The sequence below is a fragment of the Anomaloglossus baeobatrachus genome, chromosome 4 (assembly GCF_048569485.1).
Source record: "Anomaloglossus baeobatrachus isolate aAnoBae1 chromosome 4, aAnoBae1.hap1, whole genome shotgun sequence".
NCBI classification, from domain to species: Eukaryota; Metazoa; Chordata; class Amphibia; order Anura; family Aromobatidae; genus Anomaloglossus; species Anomaloglossus baeobatrachus.
This window is the reverse complement of record NC_134356.1, coordinates 347512532-347533973: the sequence shown is the minus strand read 5'-3', so window position 1 is coordinate 347533973 and position 21442 is coordinate 347512532. Positions and strand designations below refer to the sequence as shown.

Sequence of the window (21442 nt, the reverse complement as noted above, 5' to 3'; positions counted from 1 at the left end):
GGATTTCACCAGGAGCTCTGCCTGTCAGTGGCATCTTTTAGCGATGAGCCATCTGCAACCGATACCACAGATCTAGCCGCCAATCTAGAGACTGGAGGATCCACCTTGGGACATTGAGCCCAACCCTTAACTACGTCAGAGGGGAAGGGGTAATGTGTGTCAGTAAGGCGCTTAGTAAAGCGCTTGTCCGGAACCGCTCTGGGCTTCTGGACAGCATCTCTGAAGTTAGAGTGATCGAAAAATGCACTCCGAGTACGTTTAGGGAACCGAAACTGGTGTTTCTCCTGCTGAGAAGTCGACTCCTCTACAGGTGGCGGCGGGGGAGATAGATCTAACACTTGGTTGATGGACGAGATAAGGTCATTTACTATGGCGTCCCCTTCAGGTGTATCAAGATTGAGAGCAACGTCAGGTTCAGAGCCCTGAGCTGCGACGTCCGCCTCGTCCTCCAGAGAGTCCTCAAGCTGGGAACCCGAGCAGCGTGAAGAAGTCGGGGAAGATTCCCAGCGAGCCCGCTTAGCTGGTCTGGGACTGTGGTCCGTGCCGGAGTCCTCCACGTGAGACCTAGGGCCCCCCCTGGGGGCGCGCTGCGGCGCGGACAGAGTGGGGCCTGGAGGCGACGACCCAACATGGCCCGGGGCCTGTGTAAGGACCGGTCTGGACTGCAGAGCTTCTAGCAGCTTGGCAGACCATTTGTCCATAGACTGAGCCATGGATTGTGAAAGAGACTCAGAGAGTTTTTCAGCAAAAACGGCAAACTCTGTCCCTGCCGCCTGGACCGGGGGAGCAGGGGGGTCTACCTGAGCCGAGGGTCCCACTAGTGACCGAGGCTCCGGCTGAGCAAGCATAACAGGGGTCGAGCATTGCTCACAGTGAGGGTAGGTGGAACCCGCAGGTAACATAGCCGCACAAGAGGTACAGGTCGCAAAATAACCCTGTGCCTTGGCACCCTTGCTCCTTGTGGACGACATGCTGTTGTCTCCTAGGAGAGTGATCACTGAGGGTATATGGGAAGGGGTATGCAGCCCGACCGAACAGAAATATATATATATATATAGTATCTATTCCGGCACCCTAAGGGGACCAGCACCGGGTGACCGGTGTGGCTTACCGACCGCTAAAAAGCGGAGCGTGTGTCCTCCAGATTCCCTGCCTTAGGTCTCCCAGAGTTGCAGAGCTCTTTTCAGGTAATCCTCCACCGGCAGGATGCCAAAAAAATGGCTGCCGGAGCTCTCTGGGGAGGAGTGGAGCCGTGGGCGGTGCTAAAAAAGTGCGGGAATCTGGGGTCCCCACAGTGATCAGTGAGGGGGGAGGAAACATACAGGATGCTCCGGCCCTCACAGCCGACGTCAGTCCGGCCGTCCCGCCCTTACCCCTGACAGGCAGGCCCGGGGGCGGGATTTTTGCTACTAGGCCGCAATGAAGCCGGGGACTAAATTTAAGACCGCGGCCGACAAGCAGGCGCGGTCGGCGCGGAAGTCCGCCGGTCTTCTCAAATCAGCAGCTGCTGCAGCGTCCGGGATGAAGGCGCTCCATGCACAGCCCCCATGGGGACACAGAGTACCTTAGAGATGCAGGGCCAGGTCCCTGAGGATAAACAGACTCCTGTCTGGCAGATTCCCACAGGGGCTGCGGAGGGAGCACGGTCCCAGTAACTGGATGACCGGTCAGGATCCCACTTCTCCCAGAGCCGCTAAGGGATGGTGAAGGAAACGGCATGAGGCTCCGGCCTTTGTACCCGCAATGGGTACTTCAACCTTAACAGCACCGCCGACGTAGTGGGGTGAGAAGGGAACATGCCGGGGGCCCCGTGAGGGCCCACTTTTCTTCCAACCGATATAACTAATATGAGAATGCATGAGTGGATGTGTGCCTCCTTCCACACAAAGCATAAAACTGAGGAGCCCGTGATGCACGGGAGGGTGTATAGGCAGAGGGGAGGGGTTACACTTTTAAAGTGTAATACTTTGTGTGGCCTCCGGAGGCAGAAGCTATACACCCAATTGTCTGGGTCTCCCAATGGAGCGACAAAGAAAAAGAAAATTGAAAAAGCCCACCCAGCCTCTCCCAGAAGTGATCTGCTTATGGCTGGCTGTACGTGGGTGGAGGCTCAAACTGCCAATCAGTGTTTTCAATCCGGGCTCGGGCCATTTTCAAACCAGTGGAGGTTCGGCTCGATAGCTGCTAGCGAATCGAACCTCCAAAGGTTCACTCATCTCTAGTTCTCAGACACTTAGAAAGTCACAGAGTGTCATCAGCAAGTTCCAACAGAGATACAAAGTGAATAGAAGTCAAAGAAGGGCATAGGAGAAGACATCCTTTAGCCACATCCCACACCGATTACCACTTCATTGTGAACAATGTCCTCTGGAACCAGATAACGAATGCCACACAACCCCAGGCACATTTAAGGGAGGTGAGAGGCACCAAAGTGTCACACCAGACCATTCAAAAACTTTATATCAGCAAGCTCTGCAAGCTAATGACCTGCAATGGACCACACCACCAAGCACAGGCGTCATGGACTAGCTGGACGAGGGACCAGTGATGGTCACCAACAATGTTGGAAATGTCAAGTACGTAGAGCACTCTGCATTAGCCACTGTTGTCACCAGACAAACCTTTGTTGGGGGTGGGGTTACATTATGGGCAGGTGTGTCTAGTCAATAGAGAACTGGCCTAAACTTTGTGAATGGTACAGTGACAAGCCCCTACTTCTTGAATATTATAATTAATCCAGTCATTGTGCCTCTGCATGAATAACACAGGACTAATTTCATCTACATGGATGACAGTGCTCCAGCTCATCAAGGTTGCATCATTAGGGAATAGTTGCTGGAGACTGGGGTACCTTAAATGGAGTGATCTGCACTTTTTCCAGACCTGAATCCCATAGAAAACCTATGGGATCAGGTAAGTGGCCATGTAGAGGCTTGCAACTCTGTACCCCAGTACCTCAATGTCCTGAGGGCCGCCATCAAGAATAATGGGATGCCATGCCTCAGCAGACAATGACTTGACTTGTGAACAGCATGAAACTACGTTGACAAGCTGTAATTGATCCTCAAGGCCACATGACAAGTTATTGAGACATTGACTTTTTTTTGGGGTATACTCACCACTGCTGTTGGCTTTTGTTTCAATACATTTTTTGAGATGTGGAAATCCCCATTGCATGCTTCTACTTAAATGCCCTACTGTCATGATCAAATATCACTGTAGTGTGAACATTTTACATAAATTTCACCTGAACACCAAATATTCCTAACTTTTTGTGAGTAGTGTAGACCGATCTTGATTTCATGATAACTCTGAACTCATATACCATAAAGTCAAATTAGCAGAAAGCTCCTTTTATGTTAACCTTTCAGACTAAGAAGCTGTACATAACAATATGGTTTGGGTATATAATTAATTCCATATGTAATAAACAATTGTGATATTTAATATATTACCTTCTCTCATGTTTTCTTTGTTTTCTTTCACACTTGGTGGTGACAATGAACTAGTAGAATCAGAGGAATCCGTGTGTTCGGAAGGGATATTTTCTGTTTTTGCGGTTTCAGAAGTCAATCTTTCACCATACAACATATTCTGAACTGTAGAATCAGATGAATGGCCAAGTCCCGATTTCAGATGTGGAGACACATTGCTGGTCACAGGGAGAGACCATTCTCCGATTTTAATGCTTGACTGTGAGGCATGGCCATAAGGACTCCAGCGTGGTTTTGACTGCTCAGTGTTGGACACGAGCTCTCCAAGCTGTATATGGGACTGTGAAGCATGTCCATGGATATTCCACCTAGGTCGTGAGGATAAAACATCAGACACATTCTCTCCAATCCTAATATTCGCATCAGATGCATGGCCATGGGGACTCCAGCGTGGCCTAGAAAGCATCGCATCAGATACATTTTCACCAATCTTGATACTGGCCTGAGATGCATGGCCATGGACATTCTGCCTAGGTGTACAATCAGAGATCTCAGAAGCATACTCTCCTATCTTTATATGGCCTTCCGAAACATGACCATGAATATTCCATCGAGGTCGATCTGGCTTGATTTCAGACATGTATTCACCAATGTTTATGTGGGAATCAGAAGAATGGCCATGTTGGCTAGGTTGTGGCTTGGGTGCAGCGTTATCTGGAACATATTCTCCAACTTTAATACTGGCATCTGATGCATGTCCATGGATATTCCAACGTGGCCTTTTAGGTTGTTCATTAGATACAAACTCTCCAATCTGAATGTGTCCCTGAGAGACATGTGTAGATGTCACTGGCTTCAAAATAGTGTTAAAGTCATACTGACTTACAGGAATAAGACTTGGTAGATCTGTAGAGTCTTTGTTCTCCGCCGTTTTTGGCAGATCAGAACCTATATCTTGTAATGCATCGTCAATCTGAGCCTGATCTACAGTTAGCTGTGTGTCCTGCTGCTCTGTATATGGCACAGGGAGAAAATCTGCAAATTCCAGAGCAGGTATATCCAGAGCAGGTATATCTGTGCCATCTACGGCCTGGTCTGGAGAATTTAAGGAGTCGATTTTCTTTTCACTGGTTGTAACCACAGTCTTTTGCATAGACATAAAACTCTCGTGTCTCCGGTTCTCAGTTTCCATATTGTCCGAAGACACATTTTCAGAAGCAGATATCTATAGAACAGAATACATGGATAAGTAAACAAAATACCCCTACTGCCATGTATACAGTAATAGCTGAACTGCTCGAAAGACTCAAGTTTTAGCAGAAATTACATGATTGGCTATTATATGACTCACAAAAAGAATGAAAGAGAGTGATTAAAACTTGGTGGACTGCAAGTGTCAGGGCCGACATTACATTCAGTCCACATAGCATTTATTATTTCTCCTCGCCTCCTATTATACAAGACATCCCATATTAAATGTGGTAAAAGCGTTGTCTCATCAAGAAAATCCCTCTTCCCCTTTGGGTTATATGGATGTCATGGAGCAGAGGACAGCATAGATAATAAGCACTTAACAGAAATCTATTCTGATTAAAAAAAATAAAACACATTGATAGATATTAAATCACAAGGAATACCATAGTGACTTGATCTTCCGATGGAGTAGAAGATGCAGGTGCAGAATCAGAGGCTGCTGAAAGTAACTGTTCTGTAGACGATCCCAATGGGTTCTGTTCAAGCAATTCCTAAATGAAGGGACACAATCCACATCAGAACATTTCAGAGAAAGACTCCTTAGAACTATACTAATCTGCAATGACAGCAGGATCAGAAATACCTGTAAGTGATTTTCATCATCCACAAAGAATTTCAGACGAGCGGTCTCCAATTTATGACGCTGAAGCTTCCATAGAGCCCTCTGCTCTTTCCGAGTGGCCTCCTCGGATAATCGACTGTAATGCTCAACGAGTTCTTGTCTATTATCAAAGGAACAGAAGAACGCTTTGATTTTCACATCTATTTTTTAAAGCAAGTCATTATGAAAACCCAGTACAACAGATGTGTTATGCATGATGGTGAATCCAGCACCCCCATCTTCTTCTTACTTTACCCTCTGTCTGGGAAAATTAGAAATGTGAAACTAAATATGAAGCAGCTATTGTAATATATGTCCACCATTAAATCAGTGATAATAAAAGAATTACAAGACACTGCTTCTTGTAAGAACCGTTAAAGGGAACCTGTCAGCAGAAATGTCCCCTAAAACCTAACAGATTCCCCCTCTGCAGCTCCTGGGCTGCATTCTATAAAGGTCCCTGTTATGATTGTGCCCACTTTCTGACCGAAAAAAGTGTTTATAAAGTTGTACCTTTTTGGCTTCTGATTCTGTAAATCTGTCACGGGGGCGGGCTGCCTGATGGCCGTTATTCTGCCCCCTGGTCCTGTATGCCGCCCCCATCGCTGATTTCAATACTTCTGGACGCCGCCCACTGCTCCAGCCATCCCCGCGCATGCCCAGTGCCCATCTCTCGGGGATGAGCACTGTGCCCAGCGTCACCGCTGGTGACGTGCACGCAGGGTTAAGATTATGGGCGGTGCTGTGATGTTTATTCCTAAGCAACCGCCCATAATCGCGGGACCGCGCTTTCCCCCTCGGCCTGCTTCTGCTTCCTGCCTCGGGGCAAGATGGGAAGGAGGCGAAGTGAGGTCAGCAGCAGCGCGCTTGCGCAGAAAGAAGCAGGCCGAGGGGGAAAGCGCGGTCCCGCGATTATGGGCGGTTGCTTAGGAATAAACATCACAGCACCGCCCATAATCTTAACCCTGCGTGCACGTCACCAGCGGTGACGCTGGGCACAGTGCTCATCCCCGAGAGATGGGCACTGGGCATGCGCGGGGATGGCTGGAGCAGTGGGCGGCGTCCAGAAGTATTGAAATCAGCGATGGGGGCGGCATACAGGACCAGGGGGCAGAATAACGGCCATCAGGCAGCCCGCCCCCGTGACAGATTTACAGAATCAGAAGCCAAAAAGGTACAACTTTATAAACACTTTTTTTCGGTCAGAAAGTGGGCACAATCATAACAGGGACCTTTATAGAATGCAGCCCAGGAGCTGCAGAGGGGGAATCTGTTAGGTTTTAGGGGACATTTCTGCTGACAGGTTCCCTTTAAGTTGATCATACACACACAAGACATGGAGAACGGGTCAGACTGATCAGAACTGCCTTATGCCAAGAGAGGGCAGGGACACAGTGACTGATCGCTATCGTTGTACGCATGATCACCGAGGTAAGGTGCTCAATCATTTAGTGAGACTGGGGTATTCCCATCTCCAAGATCCTATCAAATATGTAGTAGGTGTAATAATAATAATATTAGAAAATAACTCCAATTAGAAAAGTAGTATAGTTCTCCTGATGCAGCCATGCCTCTTACCTAAATGACAATGACATTTTATATTAATAACATATATACATAACATGGCACAATGAACTTGTCTACCTCGCTGTCAATTCTAGTTCCTCTTCCAACGCCTTTAGCCTTTTCTCGCGGTCACGGAGCTCCCGAGCATAGCTGAAGTCATCATCAGCCTCTTCCTGTTTGGCTGCAAGTCGTCTCTGTTCAAAAATGGAAAAGCTACAATCATTTTGTACAAATAATAATGGTATCATTAAGGAGCTCTACTTTATGCAACATTTCCTTGGCCAGTGCTAGCCTCTTCAACAAGGGTTGGAGTCCACAATTACTGAACACAGATCTATTGATGTGGGGACAGAGCCATTGTTATCTCCTAGGGAGAAATATGAGGCCCATTACATGATCCATTCTACAAGAAGCACTCCAGTAACATTATCTTACCTTTTGATCTTTTTCAAATTGTTCCTTCAGCTTCAGAAACAATTCCCTCTTTCTAGAGTCTGAAAATTTTCTCACTGCCATCTGATGATCTAATAAGAAAAATAAATAAAAAAAGCAAAGTAAAGAAAAAAAATTAAAACAGTAAAAAAAATCTGACTTCAATGGTCTTGAGGAAAGTATCAAACCTTTAAATTCTTCTAGAAGTTTTTCTGATGTTTCACGAGCCTGAATAATTAAATCCTTCTTTGCAATTTCCGCTTGTAATTCCTAAAATACAGCAATAATTCCAACATATCAGCAATAAGTACAATTATGTTTTTCAAGTGAAAACTAAGGTCCAGAAGTTTTATTTTTTAATCAATACACTTTTATGGAACTTTTATACACTTTTTCTTTTAGGAGGAATGTTCACACTACAAAAGGAAAACAAAACAAAACGTACAGGCTTGTATGTGAGCGCTCCGCTCAGAGCCGCTGAGCTCACCAGTTGGCTGCTGCATACTGACGACGTGACATCAGCGCCGTAGCCAAAGCTGGACACTGGGATGTTGTGAATGTCATCTGTGTGGGAGCTGTTTTGGAGCTCCCTCTGGTAGCCAGGAATGATAGTGAAGCTGAGTCTGAGTCTGTAACTCAGAAATACTTTAGCGTAGTGTTGGGGCTCTATTGCATTGATCAATTCAGTAGCTAAATTTCTCTTGATTCATATGTTCATGGCAGTAATGCAGATTCCATTTTTCACATTTTCACTCTTACATATAGCTATTGGATTTTTCAAGTCAGTATTCACACAGCAGTTTCTGCTATTCCATGTATTCCCCTTACATAGTCACTGGTGTGAATACCTTATCTCCCCATAGTGATGTTTTTTTAGGTTTTTGCACCCAGTTCAGACTTAGAATGGTGTTCCAAACGTTATTCCTTATTTGTTAGTTGTTTTTCATTTGTGAACCCTCCCCAACCACACCTATTACCAATCCATATCATACGCATAAATAGCCTGGGTCTCAGCTTCCCATACACGGTAAGTTTTTTAACTGCATGAGAGGACACACACAAGCTAGGGACCCCAACATAGAGAAATACTTTGGCGTAGTGTTGGGGCTCTATTGCATTGATCAATTCAGTAGCTAAATTTCTCTTGATTCATATGTTCATGGCAGTAATGCAGGTTCCATTTTTCACATTTTCACTCTTACATATAGCTATTGGATTTTTCAAGTCAGTATTCACACAGCAGTTTCTGCTATTCCATGTATTCCCCTTACATAGTCACTGGTGTGCATACCTTATCTCCCCATAGTGATGTTTTTTTAGGTTTTTGCACCCAGTTCAGACTTAGAATGGTGTTCCAAACGTTATTCCTTATTTGAGTCTGTAACTCAGACAGGTGTCGGCGTTAATTGGGAATTAAGGAAGTCCTATTGCAGACAAGCCTGGTGTATATAGGAGAGCACTTTTTGCCTTGCTGGCGCCGGTGATAGTTGAATTTTCCTCAGTCTCTGAACATGTCTTGGAGTTCTGTCTTCCCTGTCTTCCTGTGCAAGATCTCTGCAGATAAGTTTGCAAGCTTTTGCTTTGCTTCCTGGTTTACACCTAAGGGTGTTTGTTTTTTTTTGTTTTGTTTGGAATCTGTTTTCTTGCAGGTGAAGATTTGCTTTTCTAGTTTGGTGAGCATGGGGGTTCCCCCTTTGCTAGCTCCTCTGCAAGAAAAGGGAGATTCTCCCTGTCAAACTTGATTATTTGCACTTTTGTAGTTTTGTGAGTTTTTTGGTATTTTGTTTCTCCCATTATTTACAAGAGTACCCGATATAGTGAGGGTGAGGTCGTGTGACCTCCAGGGCCATTTTTACGATCAGGAGATTGGTATTTTTCTGCAGGGTTTGTACTGACCGCAATCAGTTTCCTTTGTATCTAGGTAGTCGGGGCTCGCCTTTGCTAAATCTATTTTTCCTATCCATGTATCGTGTTTTCCTACATCACCGTAATCTCTATATGTCGGGGGCTGGCTATTCCTTTGGGGACTTCTCTGAGGCAAGGTAGATTTCCTCATGCCTATCTGTGAGGTGTAGCTAGTTTCTCCGGCTGTGACGTGGCGTCTAGGTGTTTAGGAACGCTCCACGGCTACTTCTAGTGTGGTCTGATAGTTAGTGGATTGCAGTCAGCTCAGGTTCCAACTACTCTTGTTTTTCTACTAATGGGATTTTTTGTAATCTTCCATGGTTACCGGATCACAACACTGGGAGTAGTGGACCTGGGGATGGTGAGTACAAAGTGGTTTATTTCTTTGGAATAATCCCTGCTCCGAGAGAGTAATAATTACTGAAAGGGAACAATTCCTTTAAAGGGCACCTGACAGCTTGTCTATTTCACTCTTCTACCATGTCTCTATCCCACTCTTTATATGGCCACCAACAAGCCCCTTACTTCTATGTTAAATTTATTTCCATAAAATCATCTATTTAACGTGGCCAGAGATATGCAAAACAGAGGGAGACTAGTTAAGGATGCATTTTATTCCCCCAGGCTAATTGTCCCACTAATCAGGTAATCATGCCCTTGTGGATATGAGTAACATAATTTGTTCACCGCCGACACTTAGCATTTCTCGCACATGCACATGACTGTCATCATCCCTGGCACACATTATATATGTATAACAATTGTCCTTATGTTGGTCTCCTGCCTGGTATTGTCTTTGACTCCTCCATGGACATCAGATTCCATTATCCCTGGGTATGCGCAATGTACAAATGAAGTCCAGGGAAGAGACAACCGACATCATTGCATTGTGCACTGCCAGAGAGGATGACAATCGCTCGCATGCGCAAGATTCACATACAAAACAGCAGTGACGCCGCTCTTAAAGAAGGGAATTTTGTTTACTTACCGTAAATTCCTTTTCTTCTAGCTCCTATTGGGAGACCCAGACAATTGGGTGTATATCTTCTGCCTCCGGAGGCCACACAAAGTATTACACTTTAAAAAGTGTAACCCCTCCCCTCTGCCTATACACCCTCCAGTGGATCACGGGCTCCTCAGTTTTGGTGCAAAAGCAGGAAGGAGAAAACTTATAAATTGGTCTAGGGTAAATGCAATCCGAAGGATGTTCGGAGAACTGCAAACCATGAACCAAAAGAACAATTCAACATGAACAACATGTGTACACAAAAGAACAAACAGCCCGAAGGGAACAGGGGCGGGTGCTGGGTCTCCCAATAGGAGCTAGAAGAAAAGGAATTTACGGTAAGTAAACAAAATTCCCTTCTTCTTTGTCGCTCCATTGGGAGACCCAGACAATTGGGACGTCCAAAAGCAGTCCCTGGGTGGGTAAAAGAATACCTCGATAAAAAGAGCCGAAAACGACCCCCTCTTACAGGTGGGCAACTGCCGCCTGAAGGACTCGCCTACCTAGACTGGCGTCTGCCGAAGCATAGGTATGCACCTGATAGTGTTTCGTGAAAGTGTGCAGACTAGACCAGGTAGCTGCCTGACACACCTGCTGAGCCGTAGCCCGGTGCCGCAATGCCCAGGACGCACCCACGGCTCTGGTAGAATGGGCTTTCAGCCCCAAAGGAAGCGGAAGCCCAGAAGAACGGTAGGCTTCAAGAATCGGTTCCTTGATCCACCGAGCCAAGGTTGACTTGGAAGCCTGCGAACCCTTACGCTGGCCAGCGACAAGGACAAAGAGCGCATCTGAACGGCGCAGGGGCGCCGTGCAAGACACGTAGAGCCGGAGAGCTATCACCAGATCTAACGAGTGCAAATCCTTTTCACATTGGTGAACTGGATGAGGGCAAAATGAAGGTAAGGAGATATCCTGATTGAGATGAAAAGGGGGGAAATTCCGGGACCGGACGCAGAACCACCTTATCCTGGTGAAAAACCAGGAAGGGGGCTTTGCATGACAGCGCTGCCAGCTCCGACACTCTACGGAGCGATGTAACTGCCACTAGAAATGCCACCTTCTGCGAAAGACGTGATAAAGAGACATCCCGCAGCGGCTCGAAAGGTGGTTTCTGAAGAGCCGTTAGCACCCTGTTAAGATCCCAGGGTTCCAGCGGACGCTTGTAAGGTGGGACTATATGGCAAACTCCCTGCAGGAGCGTGCGGACCTGCGGAAGCCTGGCTAGACGCTTTTGAAAAAATACGGATAGCGCCGATACTTGTCCCTTGAGAGAACCGAGAGACAAACCCTTGTCCATTCCGGATTGAAGGAATGAAAGAAAAGTGGGTAAGGCAAAGGGCCAGGGAGAAAAACCCTTATCAGAGCACCAGGATAAGAAGATCCTCCAAGACCTGTGATAGATCTTGGCGGACATTGGTTTCCTGGCCTGTCTCATAGTGGCAATGACATCTTGAGATAACCCTGAGGACGCTAGGAGCCAGGACTCAATGGCCACACAGTCAGGTTGAGGGCCGCAGAATTCAGATGGAAAAACGGCCCTTGAGACAGCAAGTCTGGGCGGTCTGGGAGCGCCCACGGTTGACCCACCGTGAGATGCCACAGATCTGGGTACCACGACCGCCTCGGCCAATCTGGGGCGACGAGAATGGCGCGACGACGGTCGGACCTGATCTTGCGCAGCACTCTGGGCAGCATCGCCAGAGGAGGAAATACATAGGGCAGTCGAAACTGCGACCAATCCTGAACTAATGCGTCCTCCGCCAGAGCTCTGTGATCTTGAGACCGGGCCATGAATGCCGGGACTTTGTTGTTGTGCCGTGACGCCATGAGATCGACGTCCGGCGTTCCCCAGCGGCGACAGATCTCTCGAAACACGTCTGGGTGAAGAGACCATTCCCCCGCGTCCATGCCCTGTCGGCTGAGAAAATCTGCTTCCCAGTTTTCTACGCCCGGGATGTGAACTGCGGAGATGGTGGAAGCTGTGGCTTCCACCCACTGCAGAATTCGTCGGACTTCCTGGAAGGCTTGACGACTGCGAGTGCCGCCTTGGTGGTTGATGTATGCGACGGCAGTGGCGTTGTCCGACTGGATCCGGATCTGCCTGCCCTCCAGCCACCGATGAAAGGCCAATAGGGCTAGATACACTGCCCTTATCTCCAGAATATTGATCTGAAGGGATGACTCTATCGGAGTCCAGGTTCCCTGAGCCCTGTGGTGGAGAAAAACCGCCCCCCACCCTGACAGGCTCGCGTCCGTCGTGACCACAGCCCAGGTGGGGGGTAGGAAGGATTTTCCCTGCGATAGAGAGTTGGGAAGGAGCCACCACTGAAGTGACGTCTTGGTTGCAAGGGAAAGAGAGACGTTCCTGTCGAGTGAAGTCGACCTCCTGTCCCATTTGCGGAGAATGTCCCACTGGAGTGGCCGCAGATGGAATTGCGCGAAGGGCACTGCCTCCATCGCTGCCACCATCTTCCCCAGGAAGTGCATGAGGCGCCTCAAGGGGTGTGACTGACCCCGAAGAAGAGATTGCACCCCTGCCTGCAGCGAAAGCTGCTTGTCCAGCGGTAGCATGACTACTGCTGACTGAGTATGAAACTCCATCCCAAGGTACGTCAGTGATTGGGTCGGTGTCAACTTGGATTTTGGGAAGTTGATGATCCACCCGAACTGCTGGAGAGTCGCCAGAGCAACGGAAAGGCTGTTTTGACACGCCATCTGAGAGGGTGCCCTGACCAGAAGATCGTCTAAGTAGGGAATCACCGAGTGGCCCTGAGAGTGTAGGACTGCCACAACAGATGCCATGACCTTGGTGAACACCCGTGGGGCTGTCGCCAGGCCGAAAGGCAATGCCACGAACTGAAGGTGTTCGTCCCCGATGGCGAAACGCAAAAAGCGTTGATGTTCGGGTGCGATCGGCACATGGAGATAAGCATCCTTGATGTCGATCGATGCTAGGAAGTCTCCTTGTGACATCGAAGCGATGACAGAGCGGAGAGACTCCATCCGAAACCGTCTGGTGCTCACATGTCTGTTGAGCAGTTTGAGGTCCAGAACGGGACGGAACGAGCCGTCCTTCTTTGGCACCACAAACAAGTTGGAGTAAAAGCCACGACCATGTTCCTGGGGGGGAACAGGGATCACAACTCCTTCTGTCTTCAGAGCGTTCACCGCCTGAAAAAGTGCATCGGCTCGCTCGGGGGGCGGAGATGTTCTGAAGAAACGAGTCGGGGGACGAGAGCTGAACTCTATCCTGTAACCGTGAGACAGAATGTCTCTCACCCATCGGTCTTGAACATGTGGCCACCAGGCGTCGCAAAAGCGGGAGAGCCTGCCACCGACCGAGGATGCGGTTCGGGGATGCCGAGAGTCATGAGGAGGCCGCCTTGGAAGCAGTGCCTCCTGCGGCCTTTTGGGGGCGTGACTTGGACCGCCACGCATAGGAGTTTCTCTGGCCTTTCTCCGGCCTGCTGGACGAAGAGGATTGGGGCTTGGCGGAGGGACGAAAGGACCGAAACCTCGATTGTATTTTCCGTTGCTGAGGTCTCTTTGGTTTGGACTGGGGTAAGGAGGAGTCCTTTCCCTTGGATTCCTTAATAATCTCATCCAATCGTTCACCAAACAAGCGGTCGCCAGCAAACGGCAAACCGGTTAAGAACCTCTTGGAAGCCGAGTCTGCCTTCCATTCGCGCAGCCACATGGCCCTGTGGACTGCCACAGAGTTAGCGGATGCCACCGCTGTACGGCTAGCAGAGTCTAAAACTGCGTTCATGGCGTAGGAAGAAAAATCTGACGCCTGAGAAGTCAAAGACGCAACCTGCGGAGCAGAATTACGTGTGACCGCATTAATCTCAGCCAGACAAGCTGAGATAGCTTGTAGTGCCCACACGGCTGCAAAGGCCGGGGCAAAAGACGCGCCCGTGGCTTCATAGATGGATTTTACCAGGAGCTCTATCTGCCTGTCAGTGGCATTCTTTAGCGATGATCCATCTGCAACCGATACCACAGATCTAGCCGCCAATCTAGAGACTGGGGGATCCACCTTGGGACATTGAGCCCAACCCTTAACCACGTCAGAGGGGAAGGGGTAACGAGTGTCAGTAAGGCGCTTAGTAAAGCGCTTGTCCGGAACCGCTCTGGGCTTCTGGACAGCATCTCTGAAGTTAGAGTGATCGAAAAACGCACTCCGTGTACATTTAGGGAACCGAAACTGGTGTTTCTCCTGCTGAGAAGTCGACTCCTCTACCGGTGGCGGCGGGGGAGAGATATCTAACACCTGGTTGATGGACGAGATAAGGTCATTTACTATAGCGTCCCCTTCAGGTGTATCAAGATTGAGAGCAACGTCAGTGTCAGAGCCCTGAGCTGCGACGTCCGCCTCGTCCTCCAGAGAGTCCTCACGCTGGGAACCCGAGCAGCGTGAAGAAGTCGGGGAAGATTCCCAGCGGGCCCGCTTAGCCGGTCTGGGACTGTGGTCCAGGCCGGAGTCCTCCACGTGAGACCTAGGGCCCCCCCCTGGGAACGTGCTGCGGCGCGGACAGAGAGGGGCCTGGAGGTGAAGATCCAACAGGGCCCGGGGCTTGTGTAAGGACCGGTCTGGACTGCAAAGCTTCAAGCAGCTTAGCAGACCATTTGTCCATAGACTGAGCCATGGATTGTGAGAGTGACTCAGAGAGTTTTTCAGCAAAAACTGCAAACTCTGTCCCTGCCGCCTGGACAGGGGGAGCAAGGGGTTCTACCTGAGCCGAGGGGCCCACTAGTGACCGAGGCTCGGGTTGAGGAAGCAAAACAGGGGTTGAGCATTGCTCACAGTGAGGGTAGGTGGAACCCGCAGGTAACTTAGCCGCACAAGAGGTACAGGTCGCAAAATAACCCTGTGCCTTGGCACCCTTGCTCCTTGTGGACGACATGCTGTTGTCTCCTAGGAGAGTGATCACTGAGGGTATATGGGAAGGGTATACAGCCCGACCGAACAGAAATATATAAATATATATATATAGTATCTATTCCGGCACCCTAAGAGGACCAGCACCGGGTGACCGGTGTGGCTTACCGACCGCTAAAAAGCGGAGTGTGTGTCCTCCAGATTCCCTGCCTTAGGTCTCCCAGCGTTGCAGAGCTCTTTCCAGGAAATCCTCCACAGGCAGAATGCCAAAGAAATGGCTGCCGGAGCTCTCAGGGGAGGAGTGGAGCCGTGGGCGGCGTTAGAAAAAGTGCGGGAATCTGGAGTCCCCACAGTGATCAGTGAGGGGGGAGGAAACATACAGGATGCTCCGGCCCTCAAAGCCGACGTCAGGCCGGCCGTCCCGCCCTTACCCCTGATAGACAGGCCCGGGGGCGGGAATTTTGCTACTAGGCCGCAATTGAAGCCGGGGACTAAATTTAAGACCGCGGCCGACAAACAGGCGCGGTCGGCGCGGAAGTCCGCCGGCCGTCACAAATAAGCAGCTGCTGCAGCGTCCGGGATGAAGGCGCTCCATGCACATCCCCCATGGGGATACAGAGTACCTTAGTGATGCAGGGCCCGGTCCCTGAGGATAAATAAACTCCTGTCCGACAGATTCCCACAGGGGCTGCGGAGGGAGCACGGTCCCAGTGGATGGATGACCGCTCAGGATCCCACTTCTCCCAGAGCCGCTAAGGGATGGTGAAGGAGACGGCATGAGGCTCCGGCCTTTGTACCCGCAATGGGTACCTCAACCTTAACAGCACCGCCGACTTAGTGGGGTGAGAAGGGAACATGCCGGGGGCCCCGTGGGGGCCCACTTTTCTTCCAACCGATATAACTAATCTGAGAATTCATGAGTGGATGTGTGCCTCCTTCCACACAAAGCATAAAACTGAGGAGCCCGTGATGCACGGGAGGGTGTATAGGCAGAGGGGAGGGGTTACACTTTTTAAAGTGTAATACTTTGTGTGGCCTCCGGAGGCAGAAGCTATACACCCAATTGTCTGGGTCTCCCAATGGAGCGACAAAGAAATGATACCTTAAGTGATCTGTAAAAGCTCCAAAGTGTACCGCAAAGCCCCGACACGTGTTTCAGCGGGTCTGAGGAAAGGATCGTATCATTTTCCTTGCAATTTAAATAACTGTTAAAATCTTTTTAAATAGGATCATTATACCACAACCTTATTTATATATGACATAGGATTTAGATACAATTTTGCACTGTGCACTTTGTCATATATTAGGGATTGACTTTTTAAGTGATCTTGGCATTATGCACTTTATTTTCCTAGTAAAACCGCTGCTATAAATTTATGGGACATTTTTTCCTGCCTAATATTTATATGGATTTGTAAAATATTTATTTTAATTGTTGAATAAAAATAATAATTTTAATGATATTTGCACCATCATTCCCTTTATTTAATTCTAACAAATTTTTTATCTGAAGGTATTTTTGATATTTAATGCACTTGATAGTGTTTCGTGAAAGTGTGCAGACTAGACCATGTAGCTGCCTGACACACCTGCTGAGCCGTAGCCCGGTGCCGCAATGCCCAGGACGCACCCACGGCTCTGGTAGAATGGGCTTTCAGCCTTGAAGGAAGCGGAAGCCCAGAAGAACGGTAGGCTTCGAGAATCGGTTCCTTGATCCACTGAGCCAAGGTTGACTTGGAAGCCTGCGAGCCCTTACGCTGGCCAGCGACAAGGACAAAGAGCGCATCTGAACGATGCAGGGGCGCCGTGCGAGACACGTACAGCCGGAGTGCTCTCACAAGATCCAAAGAGTGCAAATCCTTTTCACACTGGTGAATTGGATTAGGGCAAAATGAAGGCAAGGAGATATCCTGATTGAGATGAAAAGGGGATACCACCTTAGGGAGAAATTCCGGGACCGGACGCAGAACCACCTTATCCTGGTGAAACACCAGGAAGGGGGCTTTGCATGACAGTGCTGCTAGCTCAGACACTCTCCGAAGTGATGTGACTGCTGCCACTAGGAAGGCCACCTTCTGCGAAAGACGTGATAGAGAGACATCCCGCAGCGGCTCGAAAGGTGGTTTCTGAAGAGCCGTTAGCACCCTGTTAAGATCCCAGGGTTCCAGCGGACGCTTGTAAGGTGGGACTATGTGGCAAACTCCCTGCAGGAACGTGCGGACCTGCGGAAGCCTGGCTAGGCGCTTTTGAAAAAACACGGAGAGCGCCGATACTTGGCCCTTGAGAGAGCCAAGTGACAAACCCTTGTCCATTCCGGATTGAAGGAATGAAAGAAAAGTGGGTAAGGCAAACGGCCATGGAGTAAAACCGTTATTAGCGCACCAGGATAGGAAGATTTGCCAAGACCTATAATAGATCTTGGCGGACGTAGGCTTCCTGGCCTGTCTCATGGTGGCAATGACATCCTGAGATAACCCTGAAGACGCTAGGAGCCAGGACTCAATGGCCACACAGTCAGGTTGAGGGCCGCAGAATTCAGATGGAAAAACGGGCCTTGTGACAGCAAGTCTGGGCGGTCTGGAAGCGCCCACGGTTGACCCACCGTGAGATGCCACAGATCCGGGTACCACGACCGCCTCGGCCAGTCTGGAGCGACGAGAATGGCGCGACGGCAGTCGGACCTGATCTTGCGTAACACTCTGGGCAGCATCGCCAGAGGAGGAAACACATAAGGCAGTCGAAACCGCGACCAATCCTGAACTAACGCGTCCGCCGCCAGAGCTCTGTGATCCTGAGACCGTGCCATGAATGCCGGGACTTTGTTGTTGTTCCGTGACGCCATGAGATCGACGTCCGGCGTTCCCCAGGGGCGACAGATCTCTCGAAACACGTCTGGGTGCAGAGACCATTCCCCCGCGTCCATGCCCTGACGACTGAGAAAATCTGCTTCCCAGTTTTCTACGCCCGGGATGTGAACTGCGGAGATGGTGGAAGCTGTGGCTTCCACCCACTGCAGAATCCGTCGGACTTCCTGGAAGGCTTGACGACTGCGAGTGCCGCCTTGGTGGTTGATGTATGCGACGGCAGTGGCGTTGTCCGACTGGATACGGATCTGCCTGCCCTCCAGCCACCGATGAAAAGCCAATAGGGCTAGATACACTGCCCTTATCTCCAGAATATTGATCTGAAGGGATGACTCTATTGGAGTCCAAATTCCCTGAGCCCTGTGGTGGAGAAAAACCGCTCCCCACCCTGACAGGCTCGCGTCCGTGGTGACCACAGTCCAGGTTGGGGGTAGGAAGGATTTTCCCTGCGACAGAGAGTTGGGAAGGAGCCACCACTGAAGTGACGTCTTGGTTGCAAGGGAAAGAGAGACGTTCCTGTCGAGGGAAGTCGAACTCCTGTCCCATTTGCGGAGAATGTCCAATTGGAGTGGCCGAATTTGGAATTGCGTGAACGGGATTGCCTCTATAGCTGCCACCATCTTCCCCAGGAAGTGCATGAGGCGCCTTAAGGGGTGTGACTGACTCCGAAGAAGGGATTTCACCCCTGCCTGCAGAGAAAGCTGTTTGTCTCTCGGAAGCTTGACTAACGCTTGCTGGGTATGAAACTCCATCCCAAGGTACGTCAGTGATTGGGTCGGTGTCAACTTGGATTTCGGGAAGTTGATGATCCACCCGAACCGCTGGAGAGTCGCCAGAGCGACAGATAGACTTTGTTGACACGCCACCCGAGACGGGGCCCTGACTAGGAGATCGTCCAAGTAGGGAATCACCGAGTGGCCCTGAGAATGCAGGACCGCCACAACGGATGCCATGACTTTGGTGAAAACCCGTGGTGCTGTCGCCAAGCCGAAAGGCAATGCCACGAACTAGAGGTGTTCGTCCCCGATGGCGAAACGCAGGGTTGAGGTCTCTTAGGTTTGGCCTGGGGTAAGGAGGAATCCTTAATAATCTCATCCAATCGTTCGCCAAACAAACGGTCGCCAGAAAATGGCAAACCGGTTAAGAACCTCTTGAAAGCCGAATCTGCCTTCCATTCGCGCAGCCACATGGCCCTGCGGACTGCCACAGAGTTAGCGGATGCTACAGCCGTACGGCTAGTGGAGTCCAGGACGGCATTCATGGCGTAGGATGAAAAGGCTGACGCCTGAGAGGTCAAAGACGCAACTTGCGGAGCAGAATTACGTGTGACAGCATTAATCTCAGTCAGACAAGCCGAGATAGCTTGGAGTGCCCACACGGCTGCAAAGGCCGGGGCAAAAGACGCGCCCGTGGCCTCATAGATGGACTTCACCAGGAGCTCAATCTGTCTGTCAGAGGCATCTTTTAGCGATGAGCCATCTGCAACCGACACCACGGATCTAGCCGCCAATCTTGAGACTGGAGGATCCACCTTGGGACAGTGAGCCCAACCCTTAACGACTTCAGATGGGAAGGAGTAACGCATGTCAGTGAGGCGCTTAGTAAAGCGCTTGTCCGGGACCGCTCTGGGCTTCTGGACAGCGTCCCTGAAGTTAGAGTGATCAAAAAACGTATTGCGAGTACATTTGGGGAACCGAAACTGGTGTTTCTCCTGCTGAGACGCCGACTCCTCTACAGGAGGAGGCGGGGGAGAGAGATCTAACACCTGGTTGATGGACGAGATAAGATCATTTACTAAGGCGTCCCCCTCAGGTGTATCAAGGTTAAGGGCGACGTCAGGGTCAGAGCCCTGAGCTGCGACGTCCGCCTCGTCCTCCAGAGAGTCCTCAAGCTGGGAACCCGAGCAGCGTGAAGAAGTCGGGGAAGAGTCCCAGCGAGGCCGCTTAGCCGGTCTAGGACTACGGTCCGGGCAGGAGTCTTCCGCCTGAGACCGAGGGGCCAACCTATGAGCGCGCTGTGGCGCGGACCGAGAGGGGCCTGGAGGCGACGAGCCAACAGGGGCCGGGGCCTGTGAAGGGTCCGGTCTGGACTGCAAAGCCTCTAGCAGCTTAGAAGACCATTTGTCCATAGACTGTGCAATGGATTGAGAAGTGACTCAGAGAGTTTCTCAGCAAAAGAGGCGAACTCTGTCCCTGCAGCCTGGTCAGGGGGAGCAGGGGGGTCTACATGAGCCGAGGGGCCCACCAGTGTCCAAGGCTCCGGCTGAGCAAGCAAAACAGGGGTCGAGCATTGCTCACAGTGAGGGTAGGTGGAACCCGCAGGTAACATAGCCCCACAAGAGGTACAGGCCGCAAAAAAACCCTGTGCCTTAGCAGCTTTGCTCCTTGTGGACGACATGCTGTTGTCTCCTAGGAGAGTGATCACTGAGGGTATATGGGAAAGGGGTATACAGCACACCGAACAGATAGATATAGATATAAACGTATCTAATCCGGCACCCTAGGGGGACCAGCACCGGGTGACCGGTGTGGCTTACCGACCGCTAACGAGCGGAGTGTGTCCTCCAGATTCCCTGCCTTGGATCCCCCGGAGCTGCAGAGCTGTTCACTGAGAATCCTCCACCGGCAGAATGCCAAAAAATGGCTGCCGGAGCTCTCAGGGGAGGAGTGGAGCTGTGGGCGGCGCCAGCAAAGTGCGGGAATCTGGGGTCCCCACAATGATCAGTGAGGGGGGAGGAAACATGCAGGATGCTCCAGCCCTCACATCCGACGTCAGGTCGGTAATCCCGCCCTTACCTCTGACAGGCAGGCCCGGGGGCGGGATTTTTGCGACTAGGCCGCGATGAAGTCAGGGACTAAATTTGAGACCGCGCCCGACAAGCAGGCACGGTCGGCGCGGAAGTCCACCGGCCTCCTGAATTCAGCAGCCGCCGCGGCTTCCGGTAAGAAGGTGCGCTCCCTGCACAGTCCCCTATGGGGACACAGAGTACCTTTGAGTTGCAGGGCCCGGTCCCTGAGGTTGAAGAGGCTCCGGTCCGGCAGGTTCCCACAGGGGCTGCGGATGGAGCACGGTCCCAGTAAATGGATGACCGCTTAGTATCCCACTTCTCCCAGAGCCGCTTAAGGGATGGTGAAGGAGACGGCATGTGGCTCCAGCCTCTGTACCCGCAATGGGTACTTCAACCTTAACAACACCGCCGACGTAGTGGGGTGAGAAGGGAACATGCCGGGGGCCCCGTGGGGGCCCTCTTTTCTTCCAACCGACATAACTAAGTTGAGAATGCATGAGTGGATGTGTGCCTCCTTCCACACAAAGCATAAAACTGAGGAGCCCGTGATCCACGGGAGGGTGTATAGGCAGAGGGGAGGGGTTACACTTTTTAAAGTGTAATACTTTGTGTGGCCTCCGGAGGCAGAAGCTATACACCCAATTGTCTGGGTCTCCCAATGGAGCGACAAAGAAAATTATGTTGAGTTACAATATCACCAGTGGGATAAT

At 50.3% G+C, this 21442-nt stretch overlaps 1 protein-coding gene across 1 annotated transcript in view; it reads right to left on the bottom strand.

Moving 5' to 3' along the window:
• TUBGCP6 (tubulin gamma complex component 6) overlaps positions 1-21442 on the bottom strand; it is a 184724-nt gene that overhangs the window by 81717 nt on the left and 81565 nt on the right. The window contains 6 exon segments of the mRNA XM_075343451.1: positions 3456-4659; positions 5072-5179; positions 5272-5410; positions 6934-7049; positions 7291-7379; positions 7476-7557. Of these exon segments, the coding sequence (XP_075199566.1) occupies positions 3456-4659; positions 5072-5179; positions 5272-5410; positions 6934-7049; positions 7291-7379; positions 7476-7557 (1738 nt within the window).